The 24578-nt window shown below is 38.4% G+C and overlaps 1 protein-coding gene across 1 annotated transcript in view; it reads right to left on the bottom strand.

Moving 5' to 3' along the window:
* The window catches only part of MAP3K1 (mitogen-activated protein kinase kinase kinase 1), a 79192-nt gene that overhangs the window by 31243 nt on the left and 23371 nt on the right, over window positions 1–24578 (bottom strand). Inside the window, exons 2-6 of the mRNA XM_065874777.1 lie at window positions 6986–7136; window positions 6141–6341; window positions 2198–2398; window positions 1657–1773; window positions 1126–1274 (exon numbers count right to left, since the gene is read on the bottom strand). Of these exons, the coding sequence (XP_065730849.1) occupies window positions 1126–1274; window positions 1657–1773; window positions 2198–2398; window positions 6141–6341; window positions 6986–7136 (819 nt within the window). The remainder of the gene's footprint in view (window positions 1–1125; window positions 1275–1656; window positions 1774–2197; window positions 2399–6140; window positions 6342–6985; window positions 7137–24578) is intronic.

The raw sequence follows: 24578 nt of genomic DNA, 5'->3' as shown, positions 1-24578 counted from the left end.
AAAAAAACTCATAAAACTCTCATTCTAAAATCAATTCATTTAATATAAAATAATGAAATTCAAACATTTACTTTTTCCATAGATGAAAAAACTTCTCTCTCAATTCTTGACTTCATCATGCCCTTGTCCTGATATCATCACTTTCTATTCCTCATGAATTTTGAAGTAGTTACAATACTTAAAAGATTGATGGGATGAGAATGAGACTTAAAAGCACTTACACCAGTGCTTCTCAGACTGAGGTTCCTGGGAACACACAGGGGGTGCCCTCCTAAGAGAAGCAGCACTCCTTTCTGGAGTAATTTTTAAGAACCTCATTTTTTCATTAAAGCAATAAAGAAATCTTGGAAAAGAAAGAAAACTGACATGACTTTTTATGATAATACTCTTAATTTTTTCACACCTGTCATATTGGGCTATACATCTCAGATCCTTCATGAGTTTATTCTTATCAGCAACTAAGCAATGGGAAAGTTTGAGAAGCACTGCAGATTTTAATTAACAACTATGATTAACAGCTACTGTATCTCTTAATTACAGCTTATTAGTCTCTTTGTTCAGAAGAGCCTGCTTATGTTCTCACATGTAAAATAGGCTGTAATGAGGATTCCCTGAGAGTATCTATGAGAGAAGGAGTGATGTCATGAAATTTAAACATCCTATATTTGAAAGTGATTCTGGATAACCACTTTGCCTTGTACACAATTTATTTATATCAAAAAATTATAGACATATTCTTTATATAATGCCTCAGGTTCATTATCTGCAAAAGTGATAAAACCTACCTAATGAGACCAACATATAAGGTGCTTGGCACAAAGTAATGATTGATAAACAGTAGCTACTTATTTTATACCTGCCACTTGATTTTTCTTGTGAAATGGACATTTATTATATTCTGATATTTAAGGTGCCGTTTTCAACACTGTAGTTTTCAGGACAAAATATCCAAATATATATACTTAGATGACCTTTACTGTTTTTTACCCTTGATTTTACCTTGAAAGCCAAGATTCAATAATTATATCATTTTAGAGCAACTTAACAAGTATATATATAAAAATTACCCCTAAAATTAAAAAGTAACACTGGATTAATGCTTTTAATTCCTTAAAAAGTACTAACCTGTTTTCTGAACTAGATGTAGAAGTGCTAGATGATGACAATGTATGAGAATTTGACATGCGTGAAACAAACTTCTGGATGGTGTTACGAGATGGAGCTTTGATCCTTGAGCTACGCCTACTGTGATATTTCTGGAACAAACTCTCAACCTAACATTGAAAAAAGACAGTAACAATGACATTTGTGCCATAATATACATATGAAGAGTTCTAGAGATTGAATTATTTGCCTTTTATTTTCTAAGTTTTTCACAAAGCCAATTTAAGGGCTTCAAAAATAAGAATACATATAGCTTACTAAGGATAGTATTTTTACAGCAGGTCAGTGTTCACTTTTTTTTAGTCTAGAAGAAAAAACTAATTAGTCAATAGACTATAAGAGAACTATTTACAAACATCAAGTAATCCTTACATACCTTCACACCTTTAAAATGACCACTGTCTATTTAAATTTAAAGCTCATGGAAAAATGTCAGGAATATCATAAAAATCTGTTGACAATTTTACTATAAAGGAGTTATTAAAAAATTACCTCAAAATTCTTTAAAGTTTTCCTCCATAACATTGGGTCTGAAGGTTCTAGCTGAAACACTCGGAGCATAACAAATAGTAGATGAATACAAAATGTTCCACGCCCACAGCTGCAGTTCTAAAGAGTTTAAAAAAAACACAAACCTATAGTTTAATAAATCTGTGTTCTATTAGAACTCCTAAGTTGATCACTTTTAAATATTTCCAAGTTTATTATAGTAAACTTTCTATAATTTTCTTCATTATCCTTATATAATAAGATATATAAGGATACGCAAGAAAAGCCTACAGCTATCTCCATGAATTAATCTCTTATTTTTGGTTTCTTAAAAAGACCAAATTTGTATTCTGAAGTATATTAAATCATAGTAAAACCCTTCATAAACACATTAAGTAAAAGTGTTTATTAGTTCCCACAATATAATTTGAATTCTCTTTAGTTCACTAAAGAGAATCACACAACTGATCTAAATTTAAGAATGTTACAGTGCATAGAGTTAGTACCACATCCTAATAAAAAGTAAAATGGTGACAATTCCTACCTGAGGCCCAATAAACACCCGGTATTTATTGTCTGGGCTGTCTCCTCCAATCAGGAAGGAGTTGGGCCCTATCTGCTGCAGTAAGTACAGCCTGGCCCGCATCACTTTGTTTACACGGCGGTTTGTTTCTTCAGGGCTGTATGGTGAGAAGCCATCCGGTGAAGGGGCTCTTCGAGGTGGTGTGATTCTCCCGCTCTGAAACTTCACAACATTTAAAAATTAGGGGAACTCCCCTGGTGGCACAGTGGTTAAGAATCCACCTGCCAATGCAGGGGACACGGGTTCGAGCCCTGGTCCGGGAAGATCCCACATGCCGCAGAGCAACTAAGCCCGTGCACCACAACTACTGAGCCTGAGCTCTAGAGCTCGCGAGCCACAACTACTCAGCCCACGTGCCACAACTACTGAGCCCACGTGCCACAACTACTGAAGCCAACGCGCCTAGAGCCTGTGCTCCGCAACAAGAGAAGCCACCGCAATGAGAGGCCTGCGCACCGCAAAGAAGAGTAACCCCTGCTGGCCGCAACTAGAGAAAACCCACACACACCAACAAAGACCCAATGCAGCCAAAAATAAAATACAATAAATAAATTTTTAAAAAAATTAAGAAATGCTTTAAAAAAAATAAAAATTAGGTAAATTGCTCACTTCTCCATTAGAAAAATGTTACCTAAAAAAGGTCATAGCCGACACCATTTTCATATTCTGAAAAAATGCCTAATGTATAATATGATGGGACAAAATGTATTTTGCAAATGTATTTGTCTGATATACTCATTATGAGTAAACTTCTAAAATCTGTCATCCCTGTAACTAATAATAAATCTTTGGCCTAGAGAGACAACCATGTGGTAATTTTACGAATTACTATGTAAGTATTTGACTTCTTTGAAAAGTATTATGTAAATCAAAATAAAAAGCACAGAAAATTCGCCTTATAAGCAGGTAAAATGATTTGTTTCTAGTGATAAAAATTAAGCATCCAATTTCCTGGTTTCCACTTAAGGGATTACTAAATGCTCTTTTGTGACTGGTAATTTACAAACAGCTCCATGGAATTCCCCCCATGGTACACTCTGTAGAGAACTAGTGGCAAGTGACTCTTCCCAGATTAAGACATCTCACTGGAGGCTGATAAAAACTCTCCTGTGGTGAGGGTGATATATGTCACTCTCACTCCACTTCACTGATTCCCCTAGAACTTGGTCTTTCCATCAGTGCCCAGTGGAAATTCTAGTTCTTTCTGATGCCTACCTAAATAGTTAAAAGGTAATAAAAGCTGACGAGAAAACGAAGCAACTGGAAGCCTCATACAGTGCTGGCGGGAATGTAAAATGGTGTAGCTGCTTTGTGAAACATATGATCTAGCAATCCCACTCCTAGGTACATACCCAAGAAAAATGAAAAGATATGTCCACACAAAACTGTGTACAGAAATGTTCACAGTATCATTATTCATAATAGCCAGAAGTGGAAACAAAATGCCCATCAACTGAGCAGTGAATAAACAAAATATGTATATCCATACAATAGAATATTATTCTACAATTAAAAATGAATGGAGTTATACCATGGATGAACCTTGAAAACATGATGCGAAGTGCAAAAAACCAGTCACAAAAGACCATACATATTATATGATTCCATTTATATAAAATGTCCAGAATAGGCAAATTATATATAGTCAGAAAGTAGATTAGTGGTTGCCTAGGGCTGGGGAGAGACTGCTAATTAGCCTGGGGTTTCTTGTTGGGGTGGTGAAAGTGTTTTAAAATTTATTGTAGTGATGGCTACAACTATGTGAATATACCAAAACTCAATGAACAGTACAATTTAAACAGGTGAATTGTACATTATATGAATTATATCTTAATAAAACCATTATTTTTTAATAGGCAATTACTAAAAAGTAAAACAAAACCAAAAACAAGTACACATGCATCTGCTATTGGACTTGCTAAGTATTCAGACTATGGATATGCTCAAAGATGTGCAAAATGATGTATGCATAAAAAATATTTTTGCACCATTGTTTTTAGTAATGGAAGTTAAGAAGGAATATAAATGTCCATTAGGATGTAGTTTACCAAATAAGCCATGATTTATCCAGATAATGAAATGTTAGGTAGCTGTTATAAAGAATAAGGAAGTAACTTTGTCTAGCACATATCCCAAAACAGGTGTAGGGGGAGGGGAGACCCAATTCTGTATTTACTTGTGGTAGACTTTTACTTTGAATGGCCCCCATGAACGACACCTCCCAGTATTTACACCCTTCTGTAGTCCTCTACCACGTGGATTCTGGATTTGGGCATGTAACCGGCTTTGGGTAATAAGGCATTAGTAAACATGATGCAAGTGGTGCCTTGATAAGAGCTTCCACGCTGAGATTTGCCCTCTTGAATCACAAATTTTTTTTTTGGACTTAGAAATTTATTGTCTCATAGTTCCAGAGGCTTGAAGTCCAAGATCAAGGTGCTGGCAGAGTTGGTTCCTTCTGAGGGCTGTGAGAGAGAATCTGTTCCTTGTGCTCTCCTAGCTTGAAACACTTGTTGCAACCCAATTTCCATACTGTAAGAAAGAGGTGCCAACAGCCCCCAACTGTTCGAGGTGAAGCACCAGATATGTGAGTGAAGAAGCAGTCTTGCATATTCCAGCTTCTGCAGATGCCATGGGGAGCAGACATAAGCCATTCCTGCTGAGCCCTGCCCAATTTGCAGATTCTTGAGCTAATAAGATCCTGTTTTGAGCAGCTAATTTAAAGGTGTGTCCACATAAAGCCAATAAATACTATTTATTGTATTTACTGTAACAATTTTTACTTAAAATTTACTTTTTGAAGTATTTATATGCTTTAACAACCTCGGATGTGAGGAAAACCAAATCTCCCATTGTGGTCACTATATCTCAGTCATTTTGCCATTCACTCATTTGTTCTTCAAGGTTAGAATGTTTAACTTGCTTTCTGCCAGTGGAAGTCCGTCTGTCTCTCTCAGAGGGGTTAGCACCTATCTTTTTATAAGTCTCTTTGATGTCTGGCTCTATACAGAAGACACCTACATTCTCATCTATGCTTCTGCATTCAATCTGCTGTGATAACGGTGTTTTGGTTAAAGTACATGAAGAAAATCTGGCCTCACACAGATACGTATTTGGAAAATCCTTTTCAAATCATGATGAATATTCTTCTTTGATACTACATCAAAGGAGTGGTTTCCTTAAAGGAGGCTGTAATGTGGAATCTGAAACCACATAAACAAATTTTTCCTACTGTTACATTAAATCTAGATGGTTTATTTTATATACTTGGATGGATCATTTACTAAAGAATGATTTTGTTTCATCATTCACTGGTCATATGGAAAATTCTGGTTCACTAAGTTATGCAGATCTTCTAAAAGTTCATACATTTCATTATGCAATATACAAAAAAAAAATCACATTTGATAATATCACTGGCCTATAGAAAAGTCTAAGTATTGGGAAGCTTTCAAGCTTACAGTGGTGGATATGAGTTTTCCAAAACTCTTAATTTTTGCTTGAAATTTCAAATTTTACCACTAGTGAAGAAACATATCAGTTGTTTTCCTTGAAGTGAGTCTTACTTAATTCTTCTTAAGGAAAATGTTTGCCAAATACCCAAGTGAAGAATACAGTTTCTACAGTCAGAGCTTTAATTCAGGCAAATTCACCAGCAGTTTTACCCACCACTGTAAATGTCAATGCAGTAAAAGAGGCAAATAACATCTCAGTTTTATTACAAAATTAGTTTTGACCTAATGGATCCACAGGAAGCATCTCAGGGCAGGTTCCCCCAAGCAAGGGTCTGTGGGCCATACTTTGGGAATTGTTGCTCTAACAGACGGCTAGCCAATCTTTTCTGTGTTATAAATAAGTTTAAAGATTGTAGAAACTTAACATATTTGCTAAATCATTAACTTACAGGCACCGGGGAAACTTTTTTTCTCCTTACTCCTGGAGATTCAGATTTCACTGTGCGGCCTGATGGGGAGCTGCCAGGGGAAGGACTGCGTCGGCCTTTGGGAGCTGAGGAAGCAGCGCTTGCCTGGCCCTCTCCTTGAGACTCAGCTGCCAAGGTATTAATTTCAGATCCATCTCCTTTAATAGGGATTGGTTTTACCACCTAAATTAAAATGCCAATATGTTTATTAGTTAAAAAATTAAAAAAATAAGTAAATTTGAACATCAGACTAAGGCATGAGCTCAGTGAGTTTTTTATTATGCAGTATTATACAAACACAACAGACAATATATCAGCTTCTCTTTATTATTACTTTAAGCCATAAATGAAGACTATTTTTTACCCACACAGATTTTAGTCATTTAGGCTTTATCAACTAAATGTTGATAATACATAATACATTTTAAAATGTTGTCATACATGATTTTAGAAGATTTGGAATTAAGATCCTTAGATCCTACCTTAGAGATAAAACATCAAAATAAAATTGGAAAAATTGCTTTTCTTTTTTAAGTACAATGTAAATCTCTAATTAAAGGATTTTAGATACTAACATTAGAGGGCAGTGTTGCTTTAAGCATTACCTCTCCCACTCAACCAAAGGGATTCGTTCTTAGAACAGTTTAAGTTGCTTAATAGTTTTAGCTATGTTTTGTTCAATTGTCTAGAAAATATCAAGGCAAATAAAACCACTGCATTTAAAATGAAGAAGGAAAAAAAAGCTTACAAGAGGATCTATTTATGCTTAATTTTTCATTTCCTCCTATGCTTTCTTCCTTATTAGCAGGTAACCCACAGTCACTCACCACAGGGCCTCTCCTGTTTCTCCTTTCCAGCCATTCGTGCTTCCAGGCTGGCATACAGGTTGCCTTCAGTTTCTCCCTGATCATTCGTTCTTCTGGGCGATCGTCCATCTTGTGCAACCCCTTGAGAGTTTCTTTATTCTCCATCTCACGACTAAAATGGAAGGAGAATGAGATTTATATATGAAAAAAAATTTCCAAGAACAATACGGTTCTATTTCATACTTTCAATGGACATGTAACTAAAAAGATAACTGCTAAAACCCCTAAATGATTTAAGCAAGATATGAAAATATCATTGTGAATCACATTATATTGTTGAAATTATAACATGGATAGTGTTGAATGTTGCCTGATAACATGAGTTCAATAATATTAGCCTTTAAAAAGAAAGGTTCTGGGCTTCCCTGGTGGCACAGCGGTTAAGAATCCACCTGCCAATGCAGGGGACACGGGTTCGAGCCCTGGTCCGGGAAGATCCCATATGCCGCACAGCAACTAATCCCGTGCGCCACTACTACTGAGCCTGCACTCTAGAGCCCGCGAGCCACAACTACTGAGCCTGCATGCTACAACTACTGAAGCCCGTGCGCCTACAGCCCGTGCTCTGCAACAAGCACCACAATGAGAAGCCCACGCACCACAACGAAGAGTAGCCCCCGCTCACCACAACTAGAGAAAGCCTGCACACAGCAATGAAGACCCAACACCGCCATAAATAAATAAATAAATTTATATATAAAAAAAACAGAAAGGTTCTATATAGACGGTGCAGGCTTACTAGTAATATTACTGCAGACCTTTGTTTCTAGGTAGTTAATAAAAAGCATCCTAAGACATTAAGCACTGCATTAACAAATACATTCATGAAAACTGCACTGTTCCTAATTACACCATTCTAACATACTCAAGTATATAACAGACAAATATTTAGAAGAGTATTTTACTACTGTTTATCCCAGGAATTCCAACAATTTAAGTCAATACAGATAAAATCTGGTGGATATGCTCATTTGCTGAAATCAGCTAAATATTTAATAAGCTAGGTGAAACCTAACCACATCTTCTGTGATCCCACATATTTTTTCAACACCTCAATGATCAAATTTGTTTTCTCAGAACATGATATAGTACTTGGGGTACCCCACATATAAATAGTAAAAATTACCTGGTACAAACATTTTAACCTTTACTCCATAATATATTGTGGAGTTACCATAATAAAATAACCTGCAGGCTGGTAACTTTTGAGAACTATTTCTACAAAGCCTAATAGGTAAGATATCCACTAACTTCAAAATACACTCATATCCATACATGGATATATGCAACACACAATATATATACAGCCATGGGTTTTAAAACTGGTTCATAAGGAAAGAGTTAAAGCAACTGCATTCTGGGAGAAGTAACAATTTTAAAAATACTAAGCTAACTTCAGTAACTATTTTGGAAATTCTGTAGAGCTACAGAATAGTTATTTCTTTACACTGATAGGAAAAGGAAATACTCAAGGAAATACCAGAGATGATAACTGCAAGCTTACCAAAAAGTCAAATTTAAACTCCTCTAGGAATTTTCCAGCTAATCATAACTGTAAAGCAGCAGTATTTGCAAAGAACCAGAAAAAAAAAAAACAACCCAAAGAACAAGACAAAAAAACCCTACTTAAAACTAAATATGCACTAGAAAGGAAATAACAGTTAACTGGTTTTACTTAAGCATCAACACTGTGAGGGGAGTGAAAACCAGTATGTTAAATACCTCTGTGCCAGAGACTGGCCTAGGTATTTTTAGTAATGCAAAGAACACTAACATTTGAAACTTGCAAAGGGGCACTAAGACCGTATAGTAAAATATTTCCACCACACAGGTACAAAAACTGTCACAAAGAAAGAAGCAATGTGGGAGGGAGGGAGGGAAGGAGGGAGGGAAGAAGGAAGGGAGGGAAGGAGGGGGGAAGTTGATTTTATTATTTACTTAAATAATAAAACACTTAAGTGTTTGGCTGTTTTTCCTTCCCTAAATATATCCTGAAGTGTAAATGTTAGGGGTGGGTCAGAGGAATAGGGAGGGACGAGAGGCTAAGGAAGGGAGGGAGGGAAGGGAGGGAGGAAAGGGAAGGGGGAAAGTAAGGGAGAAAGTAAGGGAGAGGGAAAGAAGGCAGGGAGGGTAGAGACAGAGCAATACTCTCTCAAAAATTCATCCTGCTCAGTCAGTACTTACCCAGGGAAGCTCAGATTTATAGGCAATCAAATTCATGGGCTGACTGCATACTACAAATTCACTTACAACTCTGGTTTGAAAAGCACTTTCCCCCCTGTAACAATGTTGCAAGGCATGGCTTAGGTTCCCAGGCTAGTAAGTCCCATTGTAGAACTGCAGTGCATTTTTACACCAGATGGTGCAGCACTCCCAGCACTCCTTATCTTCCCCTGGTCCTAGATGTCTCTCCTCCCCCAAATTTGTTTTATGAGCATCTCTTCTCAATTCTGTATTTTCAGTGTCTTTTCCCTAGTACCCGCTCAAACACACAGAGAACTCTCCTTATCTAAACAAATCTTCCTGGATGATGTGGCTTCCTTAAAGTCAGTATGATTTTCCTCTTTCCTTTCCACTTGTTTTCAAAATACTATCATCTTTCCAACCAATTTCTTATTATAAATAATAGAGGATAAACATACTAGTAGCTCAACTTCTGCACACATCTAAGATTATTTCTTTAGAATAAATGCCCTGAAGTGGAACTGCTGGGTCCAAATGTACACAAAATTAAGACTTCGGGTAATACTGACAAATTATTTTCAAGAAAACAGATCTTCCGTTCAAAACACCCAGGCCAAGTTGCCAACTTAGTTGGTCTGAACTAGCAACAGCTTCTTCACTTTGAATCTTACTCCAATCCAGGCTTCACAGAGCAGCCAAGGTCACCTCCCCCATTAAAACCCTCTGGTGGCTTCCCCCTGGGCTTAGACTAAAATCCAGAATGTTATGGCCTGTGAGGCCCTGCATCATCCAGTCTTAGCTCAACTGAAGTCACCCGGACCGCCCACCCGCTTCTGTTGTTTCTTTCACTGCCTGGCTCCAACATCTTTCCTGCTCGGGTTTTTTGCACAGGCTGTTTCTTATTTGTCTACTTTTTACCTTGTTCATTTCTACCCACTCTTTTGCTTTTCTTCAACTCCTTACAGACCTTCCCAATCTCAAATTAGGAATCTCGAGTTCCACTCTTTCACAGCTCTGTACTTTTGCTTTAAAGTGCTCATTGCAATTTGCAAACCTATAAACCACCCCCCTCCCCCAAAATGTAAGCTCCACAAAGGGAGGGAACAGTGAGTGTTTCATCCATGGCTATACAACCAACATCTAACAATGTCTGGCTTACAGTAGGTGTTAAAACAAATATTAAATGAATGATCATTTACTAACATCTTTGGCAGCTGTAAGGATCTTCCTAGTTTTAAAATTTAATGATTACTCATGTTAATCTTTTTACAGTTCTGTATTTAATTAAGACTCAGTTTGTAATTTAGATCTTATTCAGTAGAACAATTTTTATTGTTCCTAAATTGATCTGCAAATATAAACCTAAGTGTTTTTTCTAATGTCTTCATAAGTAATAACTATATATCATTAATTCTAAAATGTGTAGTTTTTCACATTAAAAAAAAAAAAATTTACCCCGCCTAAGGAAGGCAGCTAGGACCCTCAGCGTGTCCTCCTGGAGCCCCAGCTCTTCCGAACCTGCCATGGGGGCTCCTGGTCCCTGGCTCCATTGCCATCTCCAATACACTTGTATAAACTTTCCTTTCTTTTTTTTTTTTTTTTAAACTTTCCTTTCTTAGTTCAACTTTCCCATGCCTGTGCCTCACATTTTAATATCTCTGAAATCTGAATGCCTCTTAGAATCAAATGCTGTTATAATTTAATGGACAGGGTTTTAAAAATTTCTTCATGGTATAGAAAATAATGGTACAATTTATAACCAATGGAATCTTAGATTCAATGAAATATACAGTAAATTCTATTCTACATGCCAGAAAAAAAAAAAATCATACCTACTTAGCTTCATTTATCTCTGAAAAGAAAAACAAGTTTTCCTTACATACTTACCGTTTTGTTATAACCTTAACATATAGTCTTCACAGATCAGACATAAACAGGGTTTTTATTTTTACCAGCTATGTGTGTATGTCTACATGTATATAGCAGTGATTAGGCATCTTATCCAGTTAATATCATAGTTATAACAGGAAAGTTGTTTGTTTGTTTTTTTAAACACAAACTAATCTAAACAGATAGTTGTAAAATCACTGTGAGATTAGAGGGCCTCTAATCCATTTTGGTTAAACATGAATAAGAGAGTTACTCTTGCCCTATCTATTACCTAGAACCATACTTCTTATTTTAACTAAAATAGTAGCTTGTATATTTCTGACTTTTTAACAAAACAAACATATATATTTTGAGAAACTACTTTGAAGACCTAATAAAATTTTATTCAGATAACTATGAGAAACTTAACATTGTTACAGATTAAGCTTTATCCTCCTTTCCTATTTATTTAGAAAACATGAGGTTTCTTGCATTTTTTGGTTTCTAAACATTCCTCAGAATGAATTTGTGATTGACCTAGAGCTTCAAAAAACCTTTTTCCCCTGAGGTTAGGTTTCTAGTTTAGACTCTTCCTAGACCTACAGAATTTACCTGCTATAAAACGAGATGCTTCAACGGCCCCTTCTCAGTGAAGCCACTCAGTCCTGCCTTTATCTGACCCACTGTGGTACCAGCCATTGTTGATAAGACTGCCACTCTTGTAGCTCTCCCCCACCTGTTTTCTAGGAGATGATTTTTCCCTAGTTCTGTTTCTAACACTCTGACTAGCCTCACTGGTATCATATACTAGACCCTCTTCCTGGAACCCCTTAAATGCCAGCCATTGCCCTCTTCTCACAGCACTAAAATACTCTCTTCTTAAGCACACCAAGATATTTCACATCTCTCTGTCTTTGCAGATGATTTATATCCTGAAAGGAATACGCCTTTTGTCATCTCATATGCCTTCAGTAAAGAATTTCCTACTGCCATTCTACAGCAGTTAGCCATTTCCTCCCCGTATGCTAGTATTAATTATCATACAGCATAAACTCAAGTATTTGTTTAAATATCTGCTTCCCTCACCACACTGGGAGCTCTTCTGGGACAGGTTGCCACATCTTATTCATTCTTCTATCATCAGTGCCAAATGTCCTGGACAGGCCACAAAAGGCACCCTACAAGAAGCCAGAGGGCCTATCCAGCCATAGCCAATTCCTCTTCCCAGGATGGTGTCTGACACCCGTGGCACCATGCTTTATATATTTGAACCCATCCTGAAGTCCACAACTGGCTGGTGTAAGAATGTGCCCTGATCCAAACACCCTCTACACTGGATGGTGCTATACATCTTCACCAGACCTCCTCTCTATGGGAGTTTGAGTACAAGATACATGGAGAGTGTTATGGCAGGAAGAATGGCATCAAAATAGAGAAAAAGAGCAAAGTAGTAAATAGGATCAATGAGACAGAAATAAGGCAGAAGAGAGAAATTAGTCAGAAGGAAGATGTAGTTAGAGACAAGGAGAAGGGAATAAGCAATAAACGTAAGAGTTGTACCTGGGTCCCCTGTCCATGATGTCAGCCAGCTGGAGCTACTTTTACACATACCTCCCCAGGTGGTGAATCACCATGTTCTCCAGAGGCCACATGTATGTGCAGAAACTCCACGGGTCCTTTATTTTGCACTGAAATAAACCCTAACATGTCTCTCTTCCCTGCAACCCCGAAGAGCCGGATGAAAACACTAACTCAGCACATTCCCTGGCAAACAGAGGACATTCGATAAACACTGAAAAACAGAATCCTACAAGTTTACTATAATTTCTTTAAGGTATTTCTTAAATGGTTCATCTTTAGTGTGAAAATATAATGTTAGTCAACAACTAGTGATCGGAGAAGTAACTGCCAGACTTATGTCATAACAGAAAACGTGAATGTTATGTGTCAGGCAAGGTGTTAGGTGCTTTACGAGTATTAACTCATTTCATCTTCCCGACAAACTTCTCAGGTCTTTACCATCTGAGGTCTGGAGAGGCTGGGTTACAAGCCCAGGGTCACACAGTTTTAAGTGGTAGGAACAGGCTTCAAACCCCACTCAATCTGACTTTGAAGCCTGTGCTCTTCACTGGTCTAGCAGGTCACTGTCAAATCTGATTTTGTCTTTACAGCGAGTCAGCATCAGATATCTAAGTTGATATCTACTTGATGAGGATTCAAAGAAGTTTAAACAAGTTATTTAAATGGTGACTTTCGTTACAAGAATTAAAGAAGCACATTAATTTTATTCATTAGTAGAGTGCGTCACTGTAATAGGAGTAACAAAGTATAATGATTATATGAAACCCTTCTGGAAATTCATGGCGTTTTACCTTAGCATACATAAAGAGTTCCAGAACAGTTTAGATTATGGAGAGAGAGCAAGGGAGGAACTATCTCCCAAAACAAAACTAGACCACTCTGGGACCCTTAAAATTTAAGTTGCCAGGCAAAAGGCAGGAGAAGGAATGACTTCGGAAAGGATGACGAGAATGTGGTGAAGCATAAAGGCTAACAACAGAGGCTAACCATCCCTTACCATCGACAGGGCACTGTGCTAACAGTGGGTCATCTCATGAGGATGGGACTCTTAACTACCCCACTGGCAGATAAGAAAAAAAGCAGGGAGGTTATGTGTCCAAGGTGATAAAGTCTGTGAAAAATACTGGATTTAACTCAGATATGAATGATTTCCAGGGCAAAAGCAAACTTAGTATTTACAAGTGCTTAAAATTCATACACCTAGATCTGAGGCCAAAAAATCTGTATCTCAGTGGTGGAACAACTCTGTTTTTCCTTAAGATAATTCCTCCAGAGATATATTGTCATTGGCAACTGCTGGCCTTTTCCCTCTTCTGAGCAAGAAGGATTAGATAAAATCATTGGTAAGGCCAACCCTTCCATCTTTATGTAATGCAACATTTACAACATGTCTAATTTTACATAAGAAATAATATATAAAAGTGGCTCACATTATGAAAATTAGTCCCCAGAAGATTTCATTCCAGGTGTGCTCGGTAATGTTTGGCCCTAAGAACTAAAGATGGCACAACTCCTATTTATTTTTACCAAGAAACAGGCAACTACTTTTTTTCCCCTCAATACAGAGTAAATATCCTCTCTTTAGCACAACAAAGGACTGTTGATTTCTTAATATGGGTATGGCCATGGTATAATCAGTTTTATAATATGTTGACTCTATATCAGAAATCTTCATCAGGGTGAGAAAAACTATTTCTAGTATTGTGTGCAAACCTTCCTATTTAGTTCTTTGAAGGATACAGGCACAGAATTTCATCCTCAAAAAGCTCACGTTGTGGTTAACTACATCAAAAATTAAATAATATGGAGGTCAAACAACAAAGATGACAATATAGCTTACTATCAACAATGATTACAAGCAGCTTAATACCACCTTAGTTATTCTGATTGATTCATATTTATAAATTATTCTAAATTGTCTTGCACATACTAAAAGTCAACTTATCTGATATCAAGGATTTCTTTCTATTAAAATATCACCCCATTTGAGTTTTAAGATTATAATTATTCTCCACTAAAAATTACAGAATTCTGAAAAGTAGAACATGGTACAGAATCGTGATAAGTATGTTTGAAATTAACCAAAATTAAACCAAAAAATTAGTGGATAATCATACTGCAAATACTTGCTCTCTAGCTGACCTAGGTCAGCCTAGACAAGGAAAGTGCAACTTCTTTGAGGGCAGGTCCTTTCCCCTGGCATGTCCTGCAGCCACAAACAAAGCAACCAGAGCAACAGATGCCACGGACTTGATAAGCAACCAATGATTTGGAGTCAGAGCAGCTGGTTATCACTTCAAATCAACAAACATCTGGGAGGACTTCCCTGGTGGCGCAGTAGTTAAGAATCCACCTGCCAATGCAGAGGACGTGGGTTCAAGCCCTGGTCCGGGAAGATCCCACATGCCACGAAGCAACTAAGCCCGTGTGCCACAACTACTGAGCCTGCGCTCTAGAGCCTGCAAGCCACAGCTACTGAGCCCACGTGCCTAGAGCCCGTGCTCCACAACAGGAGAAGCCACCACAAGGAGAAGCCCGCGCACCGCAATGAAGAGTAGCCCCTGCTCACCACAACTAGAGAAAGCCCGTGGGCAGCAACGAAGACCCAACCCAGATAAAAAATAAATAAAATAAATAAATTAAAAAAAAAAAAACTCATCAGGAGGAAAAGATAATTCAGACAGCTCAAACATAGAGCAATTTCAGGCGGGAAGTAGTTATGTAGAGACAATCAAGTATATGCAATGACTATTAAAATTGATAAGAAATTTAAAGAAAATTAAAGGAAATAAGATGAATCAAGTCAGTAATCAAGTTAGGTTAGTAAGGAAATGAATATCCTAGACGATTTAGCAATTCGAAATAAAAAATATTATTTTTTAAAAAGTAGTCAAGGAGGAAAACCAGAGAAGGTGAGGGCAGGTGTCTCTTCAAGTGAACACCCCTCATGTGTGGGCATAAAAGAAAACAAATCAGACTAAAGTGAAACCAACACGTCAGTTCTATAATGTCTTATGATTCAAGTTCAATGAAATTCACTGACTTGTCACAAATTATGAGCTGAAATTTGATGGCAGTATTTATGCAGACAAGTGAAAATTGTAAAAATAGAACTGGACAGAAATGAGTTTTGTGATTTTGTAAGATTCATTGTGTCACAAAATATATGAATATCTTAGTGACAGAAAAACTGAATGCAGTTCTGTTACCAATGATAAAACAAATGGACTGAAAAGTTGCTAGGTGTCCCTGGAACATTTATTACTTAAACTAAATATTTTACAAAAATACTTTATTTACTCATCAGAGTAATCACTTCTGTAACAAAATTTCTAAGTACTACTATTCTTCTACCCGTCTTCCTATGGGATAAGATTCACACTATTCTTTTCTTCTCACTCATGAACTCAAGAAAATCTACAGGTTTAATGTAAACTATTTTTTAAGAGTCATTGTTTACAGGGGGAGTTTAAAACCAATGTGGTTGCATTTCTCATTTGTTCCTTTCCAATAAAAACCCATGAAAGCTTCAAATACTTTTTACTCTGTAAGCCTGTATTCTTTTAATATTCAGTGCTAAAAATTCCACTGTTTATTCCTTCCTTTGTTGTGTCCTTGATAACTGACGAAGAACCTTTAGAAACCTTTGGGGAAAAAATGGGACGTATGAACATCCTCTTCTTTAATTGTTGAATATAGATCAGTAAGCAAGGAAAAGGATGCTAATTTTTTACAGTATTTGGCTAAATGTGTATTTGCTTTCAAGAATTCCTCTTTCATGCTACTTGACAAACCTAGGGTTGGGAATGTGTAAAAGACAACTGATGCATAAATGTAAGTGAGCTTTTATACTACATTACAGAAGTATATCGGAACTCCCTACACTACTACTATTGGGGCAGTTTTCAGAAAAGCAATGTGTCCTGTCCTCCATCTAAGGGCACTGGTACATAATCCATGGCACAAAGCAGGTATTCCAGGGGGAAAAGATGGCTGCTCCTTCACCATTTTGGTTTTCATCAAAAAGCTCCCAAGTCAGTGTTATGGGGGGCTCTGATGTATGTTTTTCTTTGGAACCTTCTCCAATGGGTGTGTGATTACATTTTCACTAAGTCAATTATCTTGAAAGAAATGTGGCAGCTTCAGTTTGAATATTCTAAAAGAGCAAATGAACAAAACTAATAATTGCAAAAGTGGTATGTTACTGCACATTTTCCCTCCCACAGTTTAAGAAAAGTGGTTTAAAGTTTAAAATGTAACATTTTGAGTACCTTCTGTGTTAATAAAAACCCTTGGACTGTTTTTAACATTCCCAGATTAATGGATGAGAAGGCATATAGTGCTGAAGTAGAGCACAAAGCCCTCTTACAGCCTTTTTGCTAGGAGAATGATTTCTTTCAAACCCCGTGGAACAGCTAGCACTATTTCTACAGTACTTCCTCCTAGCTGGTGGAAAGGCATGTTAACTGGGATGCTCAGAATGAGGAAGAATGACTTCCTGACAAATGTAGCTTTTCTTCTCTATGCTTTTAATGCTAGAAAACCACTCTGTTCAATGAATGTTGGCACGCCTACTACGTGTAAGCTCTGGGGTAGGCAACAGAGATACAAATACAAAGTGGGATAAAGAAAAGTAAGACAGAATCTCTATCCCTCTAGGTGCTTAGTCTAGCAGAACAGAGAAAACAGATGCCAACCCTGCTATAATAGATGTATTTTAATATATCATAAATAGTTGCAAGGATGGAGTGGATCTCCATCTTAATTTTATCTAGGAGAGTCCTAGAAAGGTCTACAGAGGAGGTGATGCCTGAATAACATATATATATATTTTGTGTGTGTGTGTGTGTGTGCGGTACGCGGGCCTCACCGCTGTGGCCTCTCCCGTTGCGGCGGACGCGCAGGCTCAGCAGCCATGGCTCACGGGCCCAGCCGCTCCGCGGCATGTGGGATCTTCCCGGACCGGGGCACGAACCCGTGTCCCCTGCATCGGCAGGCGGACTCTCAACCACTGCGCCACCGGGGAAGCCCTCCTGAATAATATTTAATGAAAGAACAGGACTGGCAGGCTTGGAGCCAATGAAGGCTGAAAGGTTTTCTTGACAAAAGAAACAGCTCTGGTGAAAATAATGTTCTATAGAATATTAAACAGTTTATGATTCTGCTGTTTAGGAAACACTAAAATAAACACGTTCATTTAAAGACCTATGTGCATCATATTTTTCCAAGAGGGGAAAAAAAAAGAAGGTAACACAGTATTCCTTGCACTCATTTGGCACAGAAGTCCTTTAAGCAAAACATCTTTGACAGAGTAGTAGTGGTCCTTAGAGAGAAATGTGTATGTGATCATCTCTATATCCTTTCTGGCTCAAATGAGTGAATAGGCCTAAGAAGAAAAATCCAGAGACGAAACTGACAACAGCTGTTTTAATGTCTTAATTAAGGCTTCACGAGCTATCATAAAATTCAGCAATTGTCTTTAGTGCAACTAAGCCTATAAGAATCAAAATATGTGGGAAAAAGATCACCTGACAGCCAGCTTGAGATGAGTAAATTCACCTGGTACAAACCCATCTTAAGAGAAGTGGATGTCAGACATACAAACGTGGCCCAATCTAACCACTAGCAGAGGCCAGAGTTTGTCACTAAGATTTGCCCCAGGCCCAGTCTGCTCACTCTCTGCCAAGGACTTAGGTCCGGGGTGAAGACAAAGAAGGTATCAGCCAAAAAAACAAAGCCAAAAACCCGATAAGCCATTTGCTCTAAATAGCTCTATATGCCTAGAGCAAAGCCCCAGAATCTGAAATAAAAAAGGGGCCTGGGGCACGGACCTCACTTCACTGCAAACCGCTGGAGCTCTGGCACAGTGGAAGCACTCGTGTGTCTTCAGCACTGATGACAGCACTCCTGGCAGTGACTGGTGGGAAGCAGATCAGGGCAGAAGCAGCATCAGTGCTCAGCAGAGGCAGTGAGACCAGTGCGGCTGAAAGAGGCGAGGGCAATGGCCGAGGAGGCAGAGCTGTCCAGAGATGGCTACAGGGAACTGACCAAATTCGTTCACTAGTCATGCCAGGCCCACACTGGGGAGTTTAGAAAGTATGGCGGTGGGGTTTGTTAGGGGCACTGATGGGGCAATAGCCACCCAAACCAGTAAAATCTTGGTTGTATACACAGCAAAATCAAAAGGGCTTCTTATTCAACAGAAATGACATAACTTGAAGGACATATTCCTAGGATAGGGTAGATAAAGAAGTCATACCACAAACATCATCAAGATGGATGGCATGGTGATCAGTGGCATGAGCTCTGGAGCTAGAATGCCTGAGTTAAAATCCAAGGTCTGACACCTACTAGCTGTGTGGCTTTGGCCCAAGTTATTTAACCTCTCTGTGCCTTTCACTGTTTTAAGCCCTTAGCATATAGTTCTCATCTCACAGTTTTAAAATGAATGAACATGGATGAAGCACTTAAAATAGTGCCAAGTATATGGCAAGCACACAATAAATGCAACTACTACAACTATTACTATGATCATTATTTATGATCTGCTACTCTTTATGGAGCACCTCCTCTGAACTGGGTAACATGCTAGGTACTATCCTTACAGGGGCTCCAACTCTCACATGAGGCTACAATGTAAGTAAGACACATTGTCTCCCTTGTGCAGACAAAGAAACTCTTACAGAAAGATAAGTAACTTGACTAAGGATCCACCACAGTAAGTGGGAATTCTTTGTTTCAAAACCAGGTCTCTCTGGCTTCAAAGCCCTGTGCTCTTCCTTCTAGTCTATGTTACACATAATTTCTTTTAACAATATGTTAGTTGAAAAACAGATGAAAATAGCAAAATACAACTATTTTTTTCTAGTTTCAGGAGGTAACAATGTTGATTAGAGACATCTGGAATGTGAAGACTGCCAAACAAGGCTACTACGTGGCCCACTACCGGTGGGGTGCAAGGAGGGAGGTAAGAAGACAAAGGAGGCTCCAACTGTGTCTTTAATATTCGTTTCTTTAAAGCACAGATACCCAATTGCAGCAAATATGATAAAATATTAACATTAAATACAGGCAACGGTTTTATGGCTGTTCGTTATATTATGCTCTAATGTTTTCCCTCTGTATGGCTGATATATTCCTTAAAAATAAACATGTGCTACTGAATTACTCTTCTCTACATTGTGGGAGGCTTCACAGAACCAAAGAAAAATAACAGGACTGGGGAGTCTTGAGATTAAGAGCCAAGTCATAACTAGGCCATTAGCCAGCTACATAATCTTTACCTTTCTGGAATTTAAGAATTTACCAAATCAGATCAGACTACAAGACTCAGGGCCATCCAGAATGAACATGATTCATTTATTAATGCCACGATGTAAATGCTATAGTTCTGTGAGGGAGAAATAATATCAGAAAATATAAAGCTCGACAGGATCCACAAACTCCCTCTAATTGTTATATCTGGAGAGTACCTCCCAATAGTTTATTTGTATAAAATATTCTTTGTACATCTATAATCCAGTGGCTCCTGGTGTTTTAAAATGTGAGAATCCTTTCTCAACGTTACCAACACCATAGAACAAATACAGATCCACAGACCCTGTGAAAACTCAAGCTAGAAATTACTGAACTTTTAGACTCAGTACCCCTGATAGGCACTATGATAAAAGCAATTCAAATCTAATTACTAAAAAGGGTATGTATTATGTACAAGGGACTCTATCAAAGCTCTCTCAGAAAGATAAAACAACCGTTAGGAGAAACATTCAAGAAAGGAGAGACCACAAAACATGGGTTTCAAGGGTTTTTTTTTAAACACTGAAAACATTAACCTTTCTAGTTTTTTTGTTTTTAAATGAAAGAACCACAGATTTCTCTTCCTTAAAAGATACATAACCATTTTGCATATTTAAGTGCTCTGAGTCAAAAAGATACGAAGTAGTAGCCTGAAATGAGAAACGAAGCATGGTGGCTTTCTGGCCAAGTCTCAGCTTCAGTTGTGACAATGTTCCAATCTGAATTCTAACTCCCGAGTCCAGGGCTCTCTGTCCAGGGCTCTCTGCAGCCACAAAGCCTGCTTTTCCCATAATGTGGTATCATCATTTCAGAAATGCTTAAATCTGTGTCAAGTTAGAGAAGTGAGAGTTTGCTTTTTTTAAATGGAGAAAAGCTGGGATACAGTGTTAACATTTAATGAGTCATTCTGACTGCTAATATGAAAACACAATTACTGCTAAAATTTTTTTGCTTTTGTATTATTAGAAAATCATAATATTTTCAGAGAATGCTTGCCATCCAGCCAATTAGTACTCCTTATTTAAGTAACATGAATAGATGTCACTGCAATTTATTTACTTATTTATTTTACTTTTAAGATCTACTCTCTCAGACGCAATTTATTCTTTAAACTGAAAAAAAAAGTGACATCTTTGGTTAATTACATCTGGTATTTAGGACATAAGATTGACATATTTGGGTTAGACAACTTAAACATTTTATATGGAATGAATTTTAATACCTTACACAATATATTTTTTTGGTTTTTTTTTTTTTTTTTCCGGTATGGGGGCCTCTCACTGTTGTGGCCTCTCCCGTTGCGGAGCACAGGCTCCGGACGCGCAGACTCAGCGGCCATGGCTCACGGGCCCAGCCGCTCCGCGGCATGTGGGATCCTCCCGGACCGGGGCACGAACCCGTGTCCCCTGCATCGGCAGGCGGACTCTCAACCACTGTGCCACCAGGGAAGCCCTATTTTTTTGTTTTTGACTTTAGGATTTTAATACAAAATATCATCCCTCAGTGGGCTGTACGATTAATCTGTCTACATCAGCAAGTATAAATCAATTTAGCATACAGTTCACCTCCTTTAAAAAAAATCACTCCCTACTTGCACAGTCCAATAAACAAGTGGAAAAGCTGGAGACAATCGATGCCTAGCAATGTATTAAGCCAATACACCACAAACGTGCCAATAAACTACAAATAATGGCCACGTAAATTCTCAAATGAAATCTTTTACTTCTGATACTGGTGTGTTTGCTAGTGTTCATGTTCTCAACCTTTCACAGATAAGAACTACCGAAAAGTACCACGTGGTTTATTTTGAAGTAGGTATTTGGATTTGAACCTCAGGAATCTCCCCAAGTGACCTATGGCCAAGTTGTGATCCAACAATCTCTGTACTAATATCCCCTGGGAGACTGAGGTCTCCCCAGTAGATCTTGACCAATGTCATAAATTCCTCAATCCCTTTCAATTATTCCGGAATAATTCCTATTCACTGAGTGTCCATACACCCATCTTAAAACAAACAAAAAACCCTTCAGCTAGAGAATACATTAAAATAATGGGAAGGTTTTGAAACTTGCAAAGAGCTGAATCATGCTTATGTGTAGGTTTTGTTTCTACAGTTGGTTTTGGAGGCACAAACTCCCTCTAAGAATACTAGCCACCCTAGTTAATCCATTGGAAGATAGGATCAAGAGTGAATCTAACTTCTTTGTTCACTGTCTGGCATAAATTACCTATTGGAATTAATTATAGTACACAGTTGGAGAAACCAAGGATTCAAAGTGAAACAGAACATTCTAGGAATGGAATGGGAGGAGAGAAAAAAAACCTTCATTCAATAGGTGGCACTCTTTCCTTAAAAATGTAACTTAGGCAATTATTAATATTAAAGATGTCATCTGCCCACAAATAACTTGAAAGAGAAGCCACATTAATTCCGATATCCTGTCCCAAATATACTCTGAATCATTACATTCCGTCTACCTGAATAATGTCTTCTCATTTCAATGGAATTTTGTAGATGTTCATAAATATGCTAATTTCTTTTCACTGTAGCAAAAGCTACAATTTAGGAGAACCAAAGAATCGCATTTATTTTAAACTGGCAGGTTTTGACTTACAGTTTAGCCTGATATATGCTTCAAAAGCCATTCTTCCTAGCCATTTTCTAATTTTAAAGAATTCAATTATAAAAGAATAACCTGAATGGAAATGGGGCAAAGAACTATACTTGTACTTTATAAATTGTATTATTGTTTTCTGTTTTAAAACATGACAGCAACTCTTTCATAAGCATGCATATTAATATTCTTTTTAATTAAATAACTGACTAAGGCCTTCCCTGGTGGCGCAGTGGTTGGGGGTCTGCCTGCCGATGCAGGGGACGCGGGTTCGTGCCCCGGTCCAGGAGGGTCCCACGTGCCGCGGAGCGGCTGGGCCCATGAGCCATGGCCGCTGAGCCTGTGCTCTGCGATGAGAGGGGCCACAGCAGTGAGAGGGCCGTGTACCGCAAAAAAACAAACAAACAAACAAACAAAAAAACTGACTAAATTCATTATCATTCTGGCTGAAACTCAAACCCTTTACGTTGAAAAACAGAAACAATGTTGACAATTAATAAAATGTGAGTTTATCTAGTATACAGAAGAAGCAAAAAATAAAAATAAAATTTGTCTAATTTTCCTTAGGTATATCCTGTAGTTCCCACCTCATCACAAGTTCTAGGGTCCTCCCTTCCTTGGAGAAACTATCCCAGAAGCTGCCTTCAGCCTTCCCCACTGGTCACAGCCCCTCTAACTCAGTCGGGGCTGGGGGGGGGGGGGGGCGGTGTCCTTCCTCAGTCCCAACTCAGCAAATAGCACTCTGTTATAATGGTTTCTTACTTGTCTGTCTCCAACATTTGACTGTGAAATCCTTGAGAGCAGAAATGAGTCTTAACTTTATGCTCCTTGCCCCAGCAGAAAGCTTGGCATATGGCAGACACTCAATAAATATGTGCTGAATAAAGGAACAGATTGATCTTTCCCCTCGGGCTGTGTTTTTTCTTGATGGCAAGGCCTATGTCCTACTCATCCACCACTCTAACAGTACTGACTCTGAAATGCCTGATACTTGTACACAGCAGGCTATGAGGAAGTAACACCCTTCCAATACGAAAGATCTATAAGATGTAAATAAGCTTCACTGAGGCCTTTGTGTAAACTAACTCCCCACCATTAGTTTTAGGAACACTGCAGAAAGAGAGAAGAGCTGGGGATACCAGCTCTAGTAAGAGTGACAGATTTCACCCCCAGTAAAACACTGAGATGGTCAGTAAAATAAGCCCCAAACCATAAGCTTAGATGCATGTATTTCAGTGGAAAAAACTTTTCCATAACTTTGGAACTTGTCCATATCTCTAATTTTGTTAATACCTATTGATTTTCCTGTAGTTAACAGGAAGAAAGAATTCTGAAGAAAATCCCAAAAGATTTTGTGCCTGGGAGGGAAGAGGCAGAAGACAAGACTACATCCTATTAGGAAGAAACCTGAGTGGAAGAAAGGGAACTAGCTGAGGAGGTCAATGAATGAGGTGTCTCCAGGGAAGGGACAGCGCTAGAACCCCCAATCCAGACTCCTCAAACCTGGATTCTCCTAGTTTGGAGGGGATACGGCTAGCAGGATGCATCTGAAACCACAGCATAAGCATGAAAAACATAGAGCATCTACTTCTAGAATGTCAATTTTATTCCAAGATTTGGGAGGGGGGTGCAGTGACAGTTTTGTGTTAAAAATACAAATATGGGGCTTCCCTGGTGGCGCAGTGGTTGGGAGTCCGCCTGCCGATGCAGGGGTCACGGGTTTGTGCCCCGGTCCGGGAAGATCCCACATGCCGCGGAGCGGCTGGACCCGTGAGCCATGGCCGCTGAGCCTGCACGTCCGGAGCCTGTGCTCCGCAACGGGAGAGGCCACAACAGTGAGAGACCCGCGTACCGCAAAAAGAAACTAAAAACAAAAAACAAATATGACTAAAACATAAAACTCAAATGAATTAAGGTAAACTATGAGACTAGGGACTTGAATCAATTTTGTTCAATGTTCCAAGTAAGCATTCCCAGAATGGCAGGCTGCAGAGCGTGCTCCCGGGTCC

Source organism: Phocoena phocoena, chromosome 3 (assembly GCF_963924675.1).
Source record: "Phocoena phocoena chromosome 3, mPhoPho1.1, whole genome shotgun sequence".
Taxonomy (NCBI): Eukaryota; Metazoa; Chordata; class Mammalia; order Artiodactyla; family Phocoenidae; genus Phocoena; species Phocoena phocoena.
This window is presented reverse-complemented; position numbering and strand designations above follow the sequence as displayed.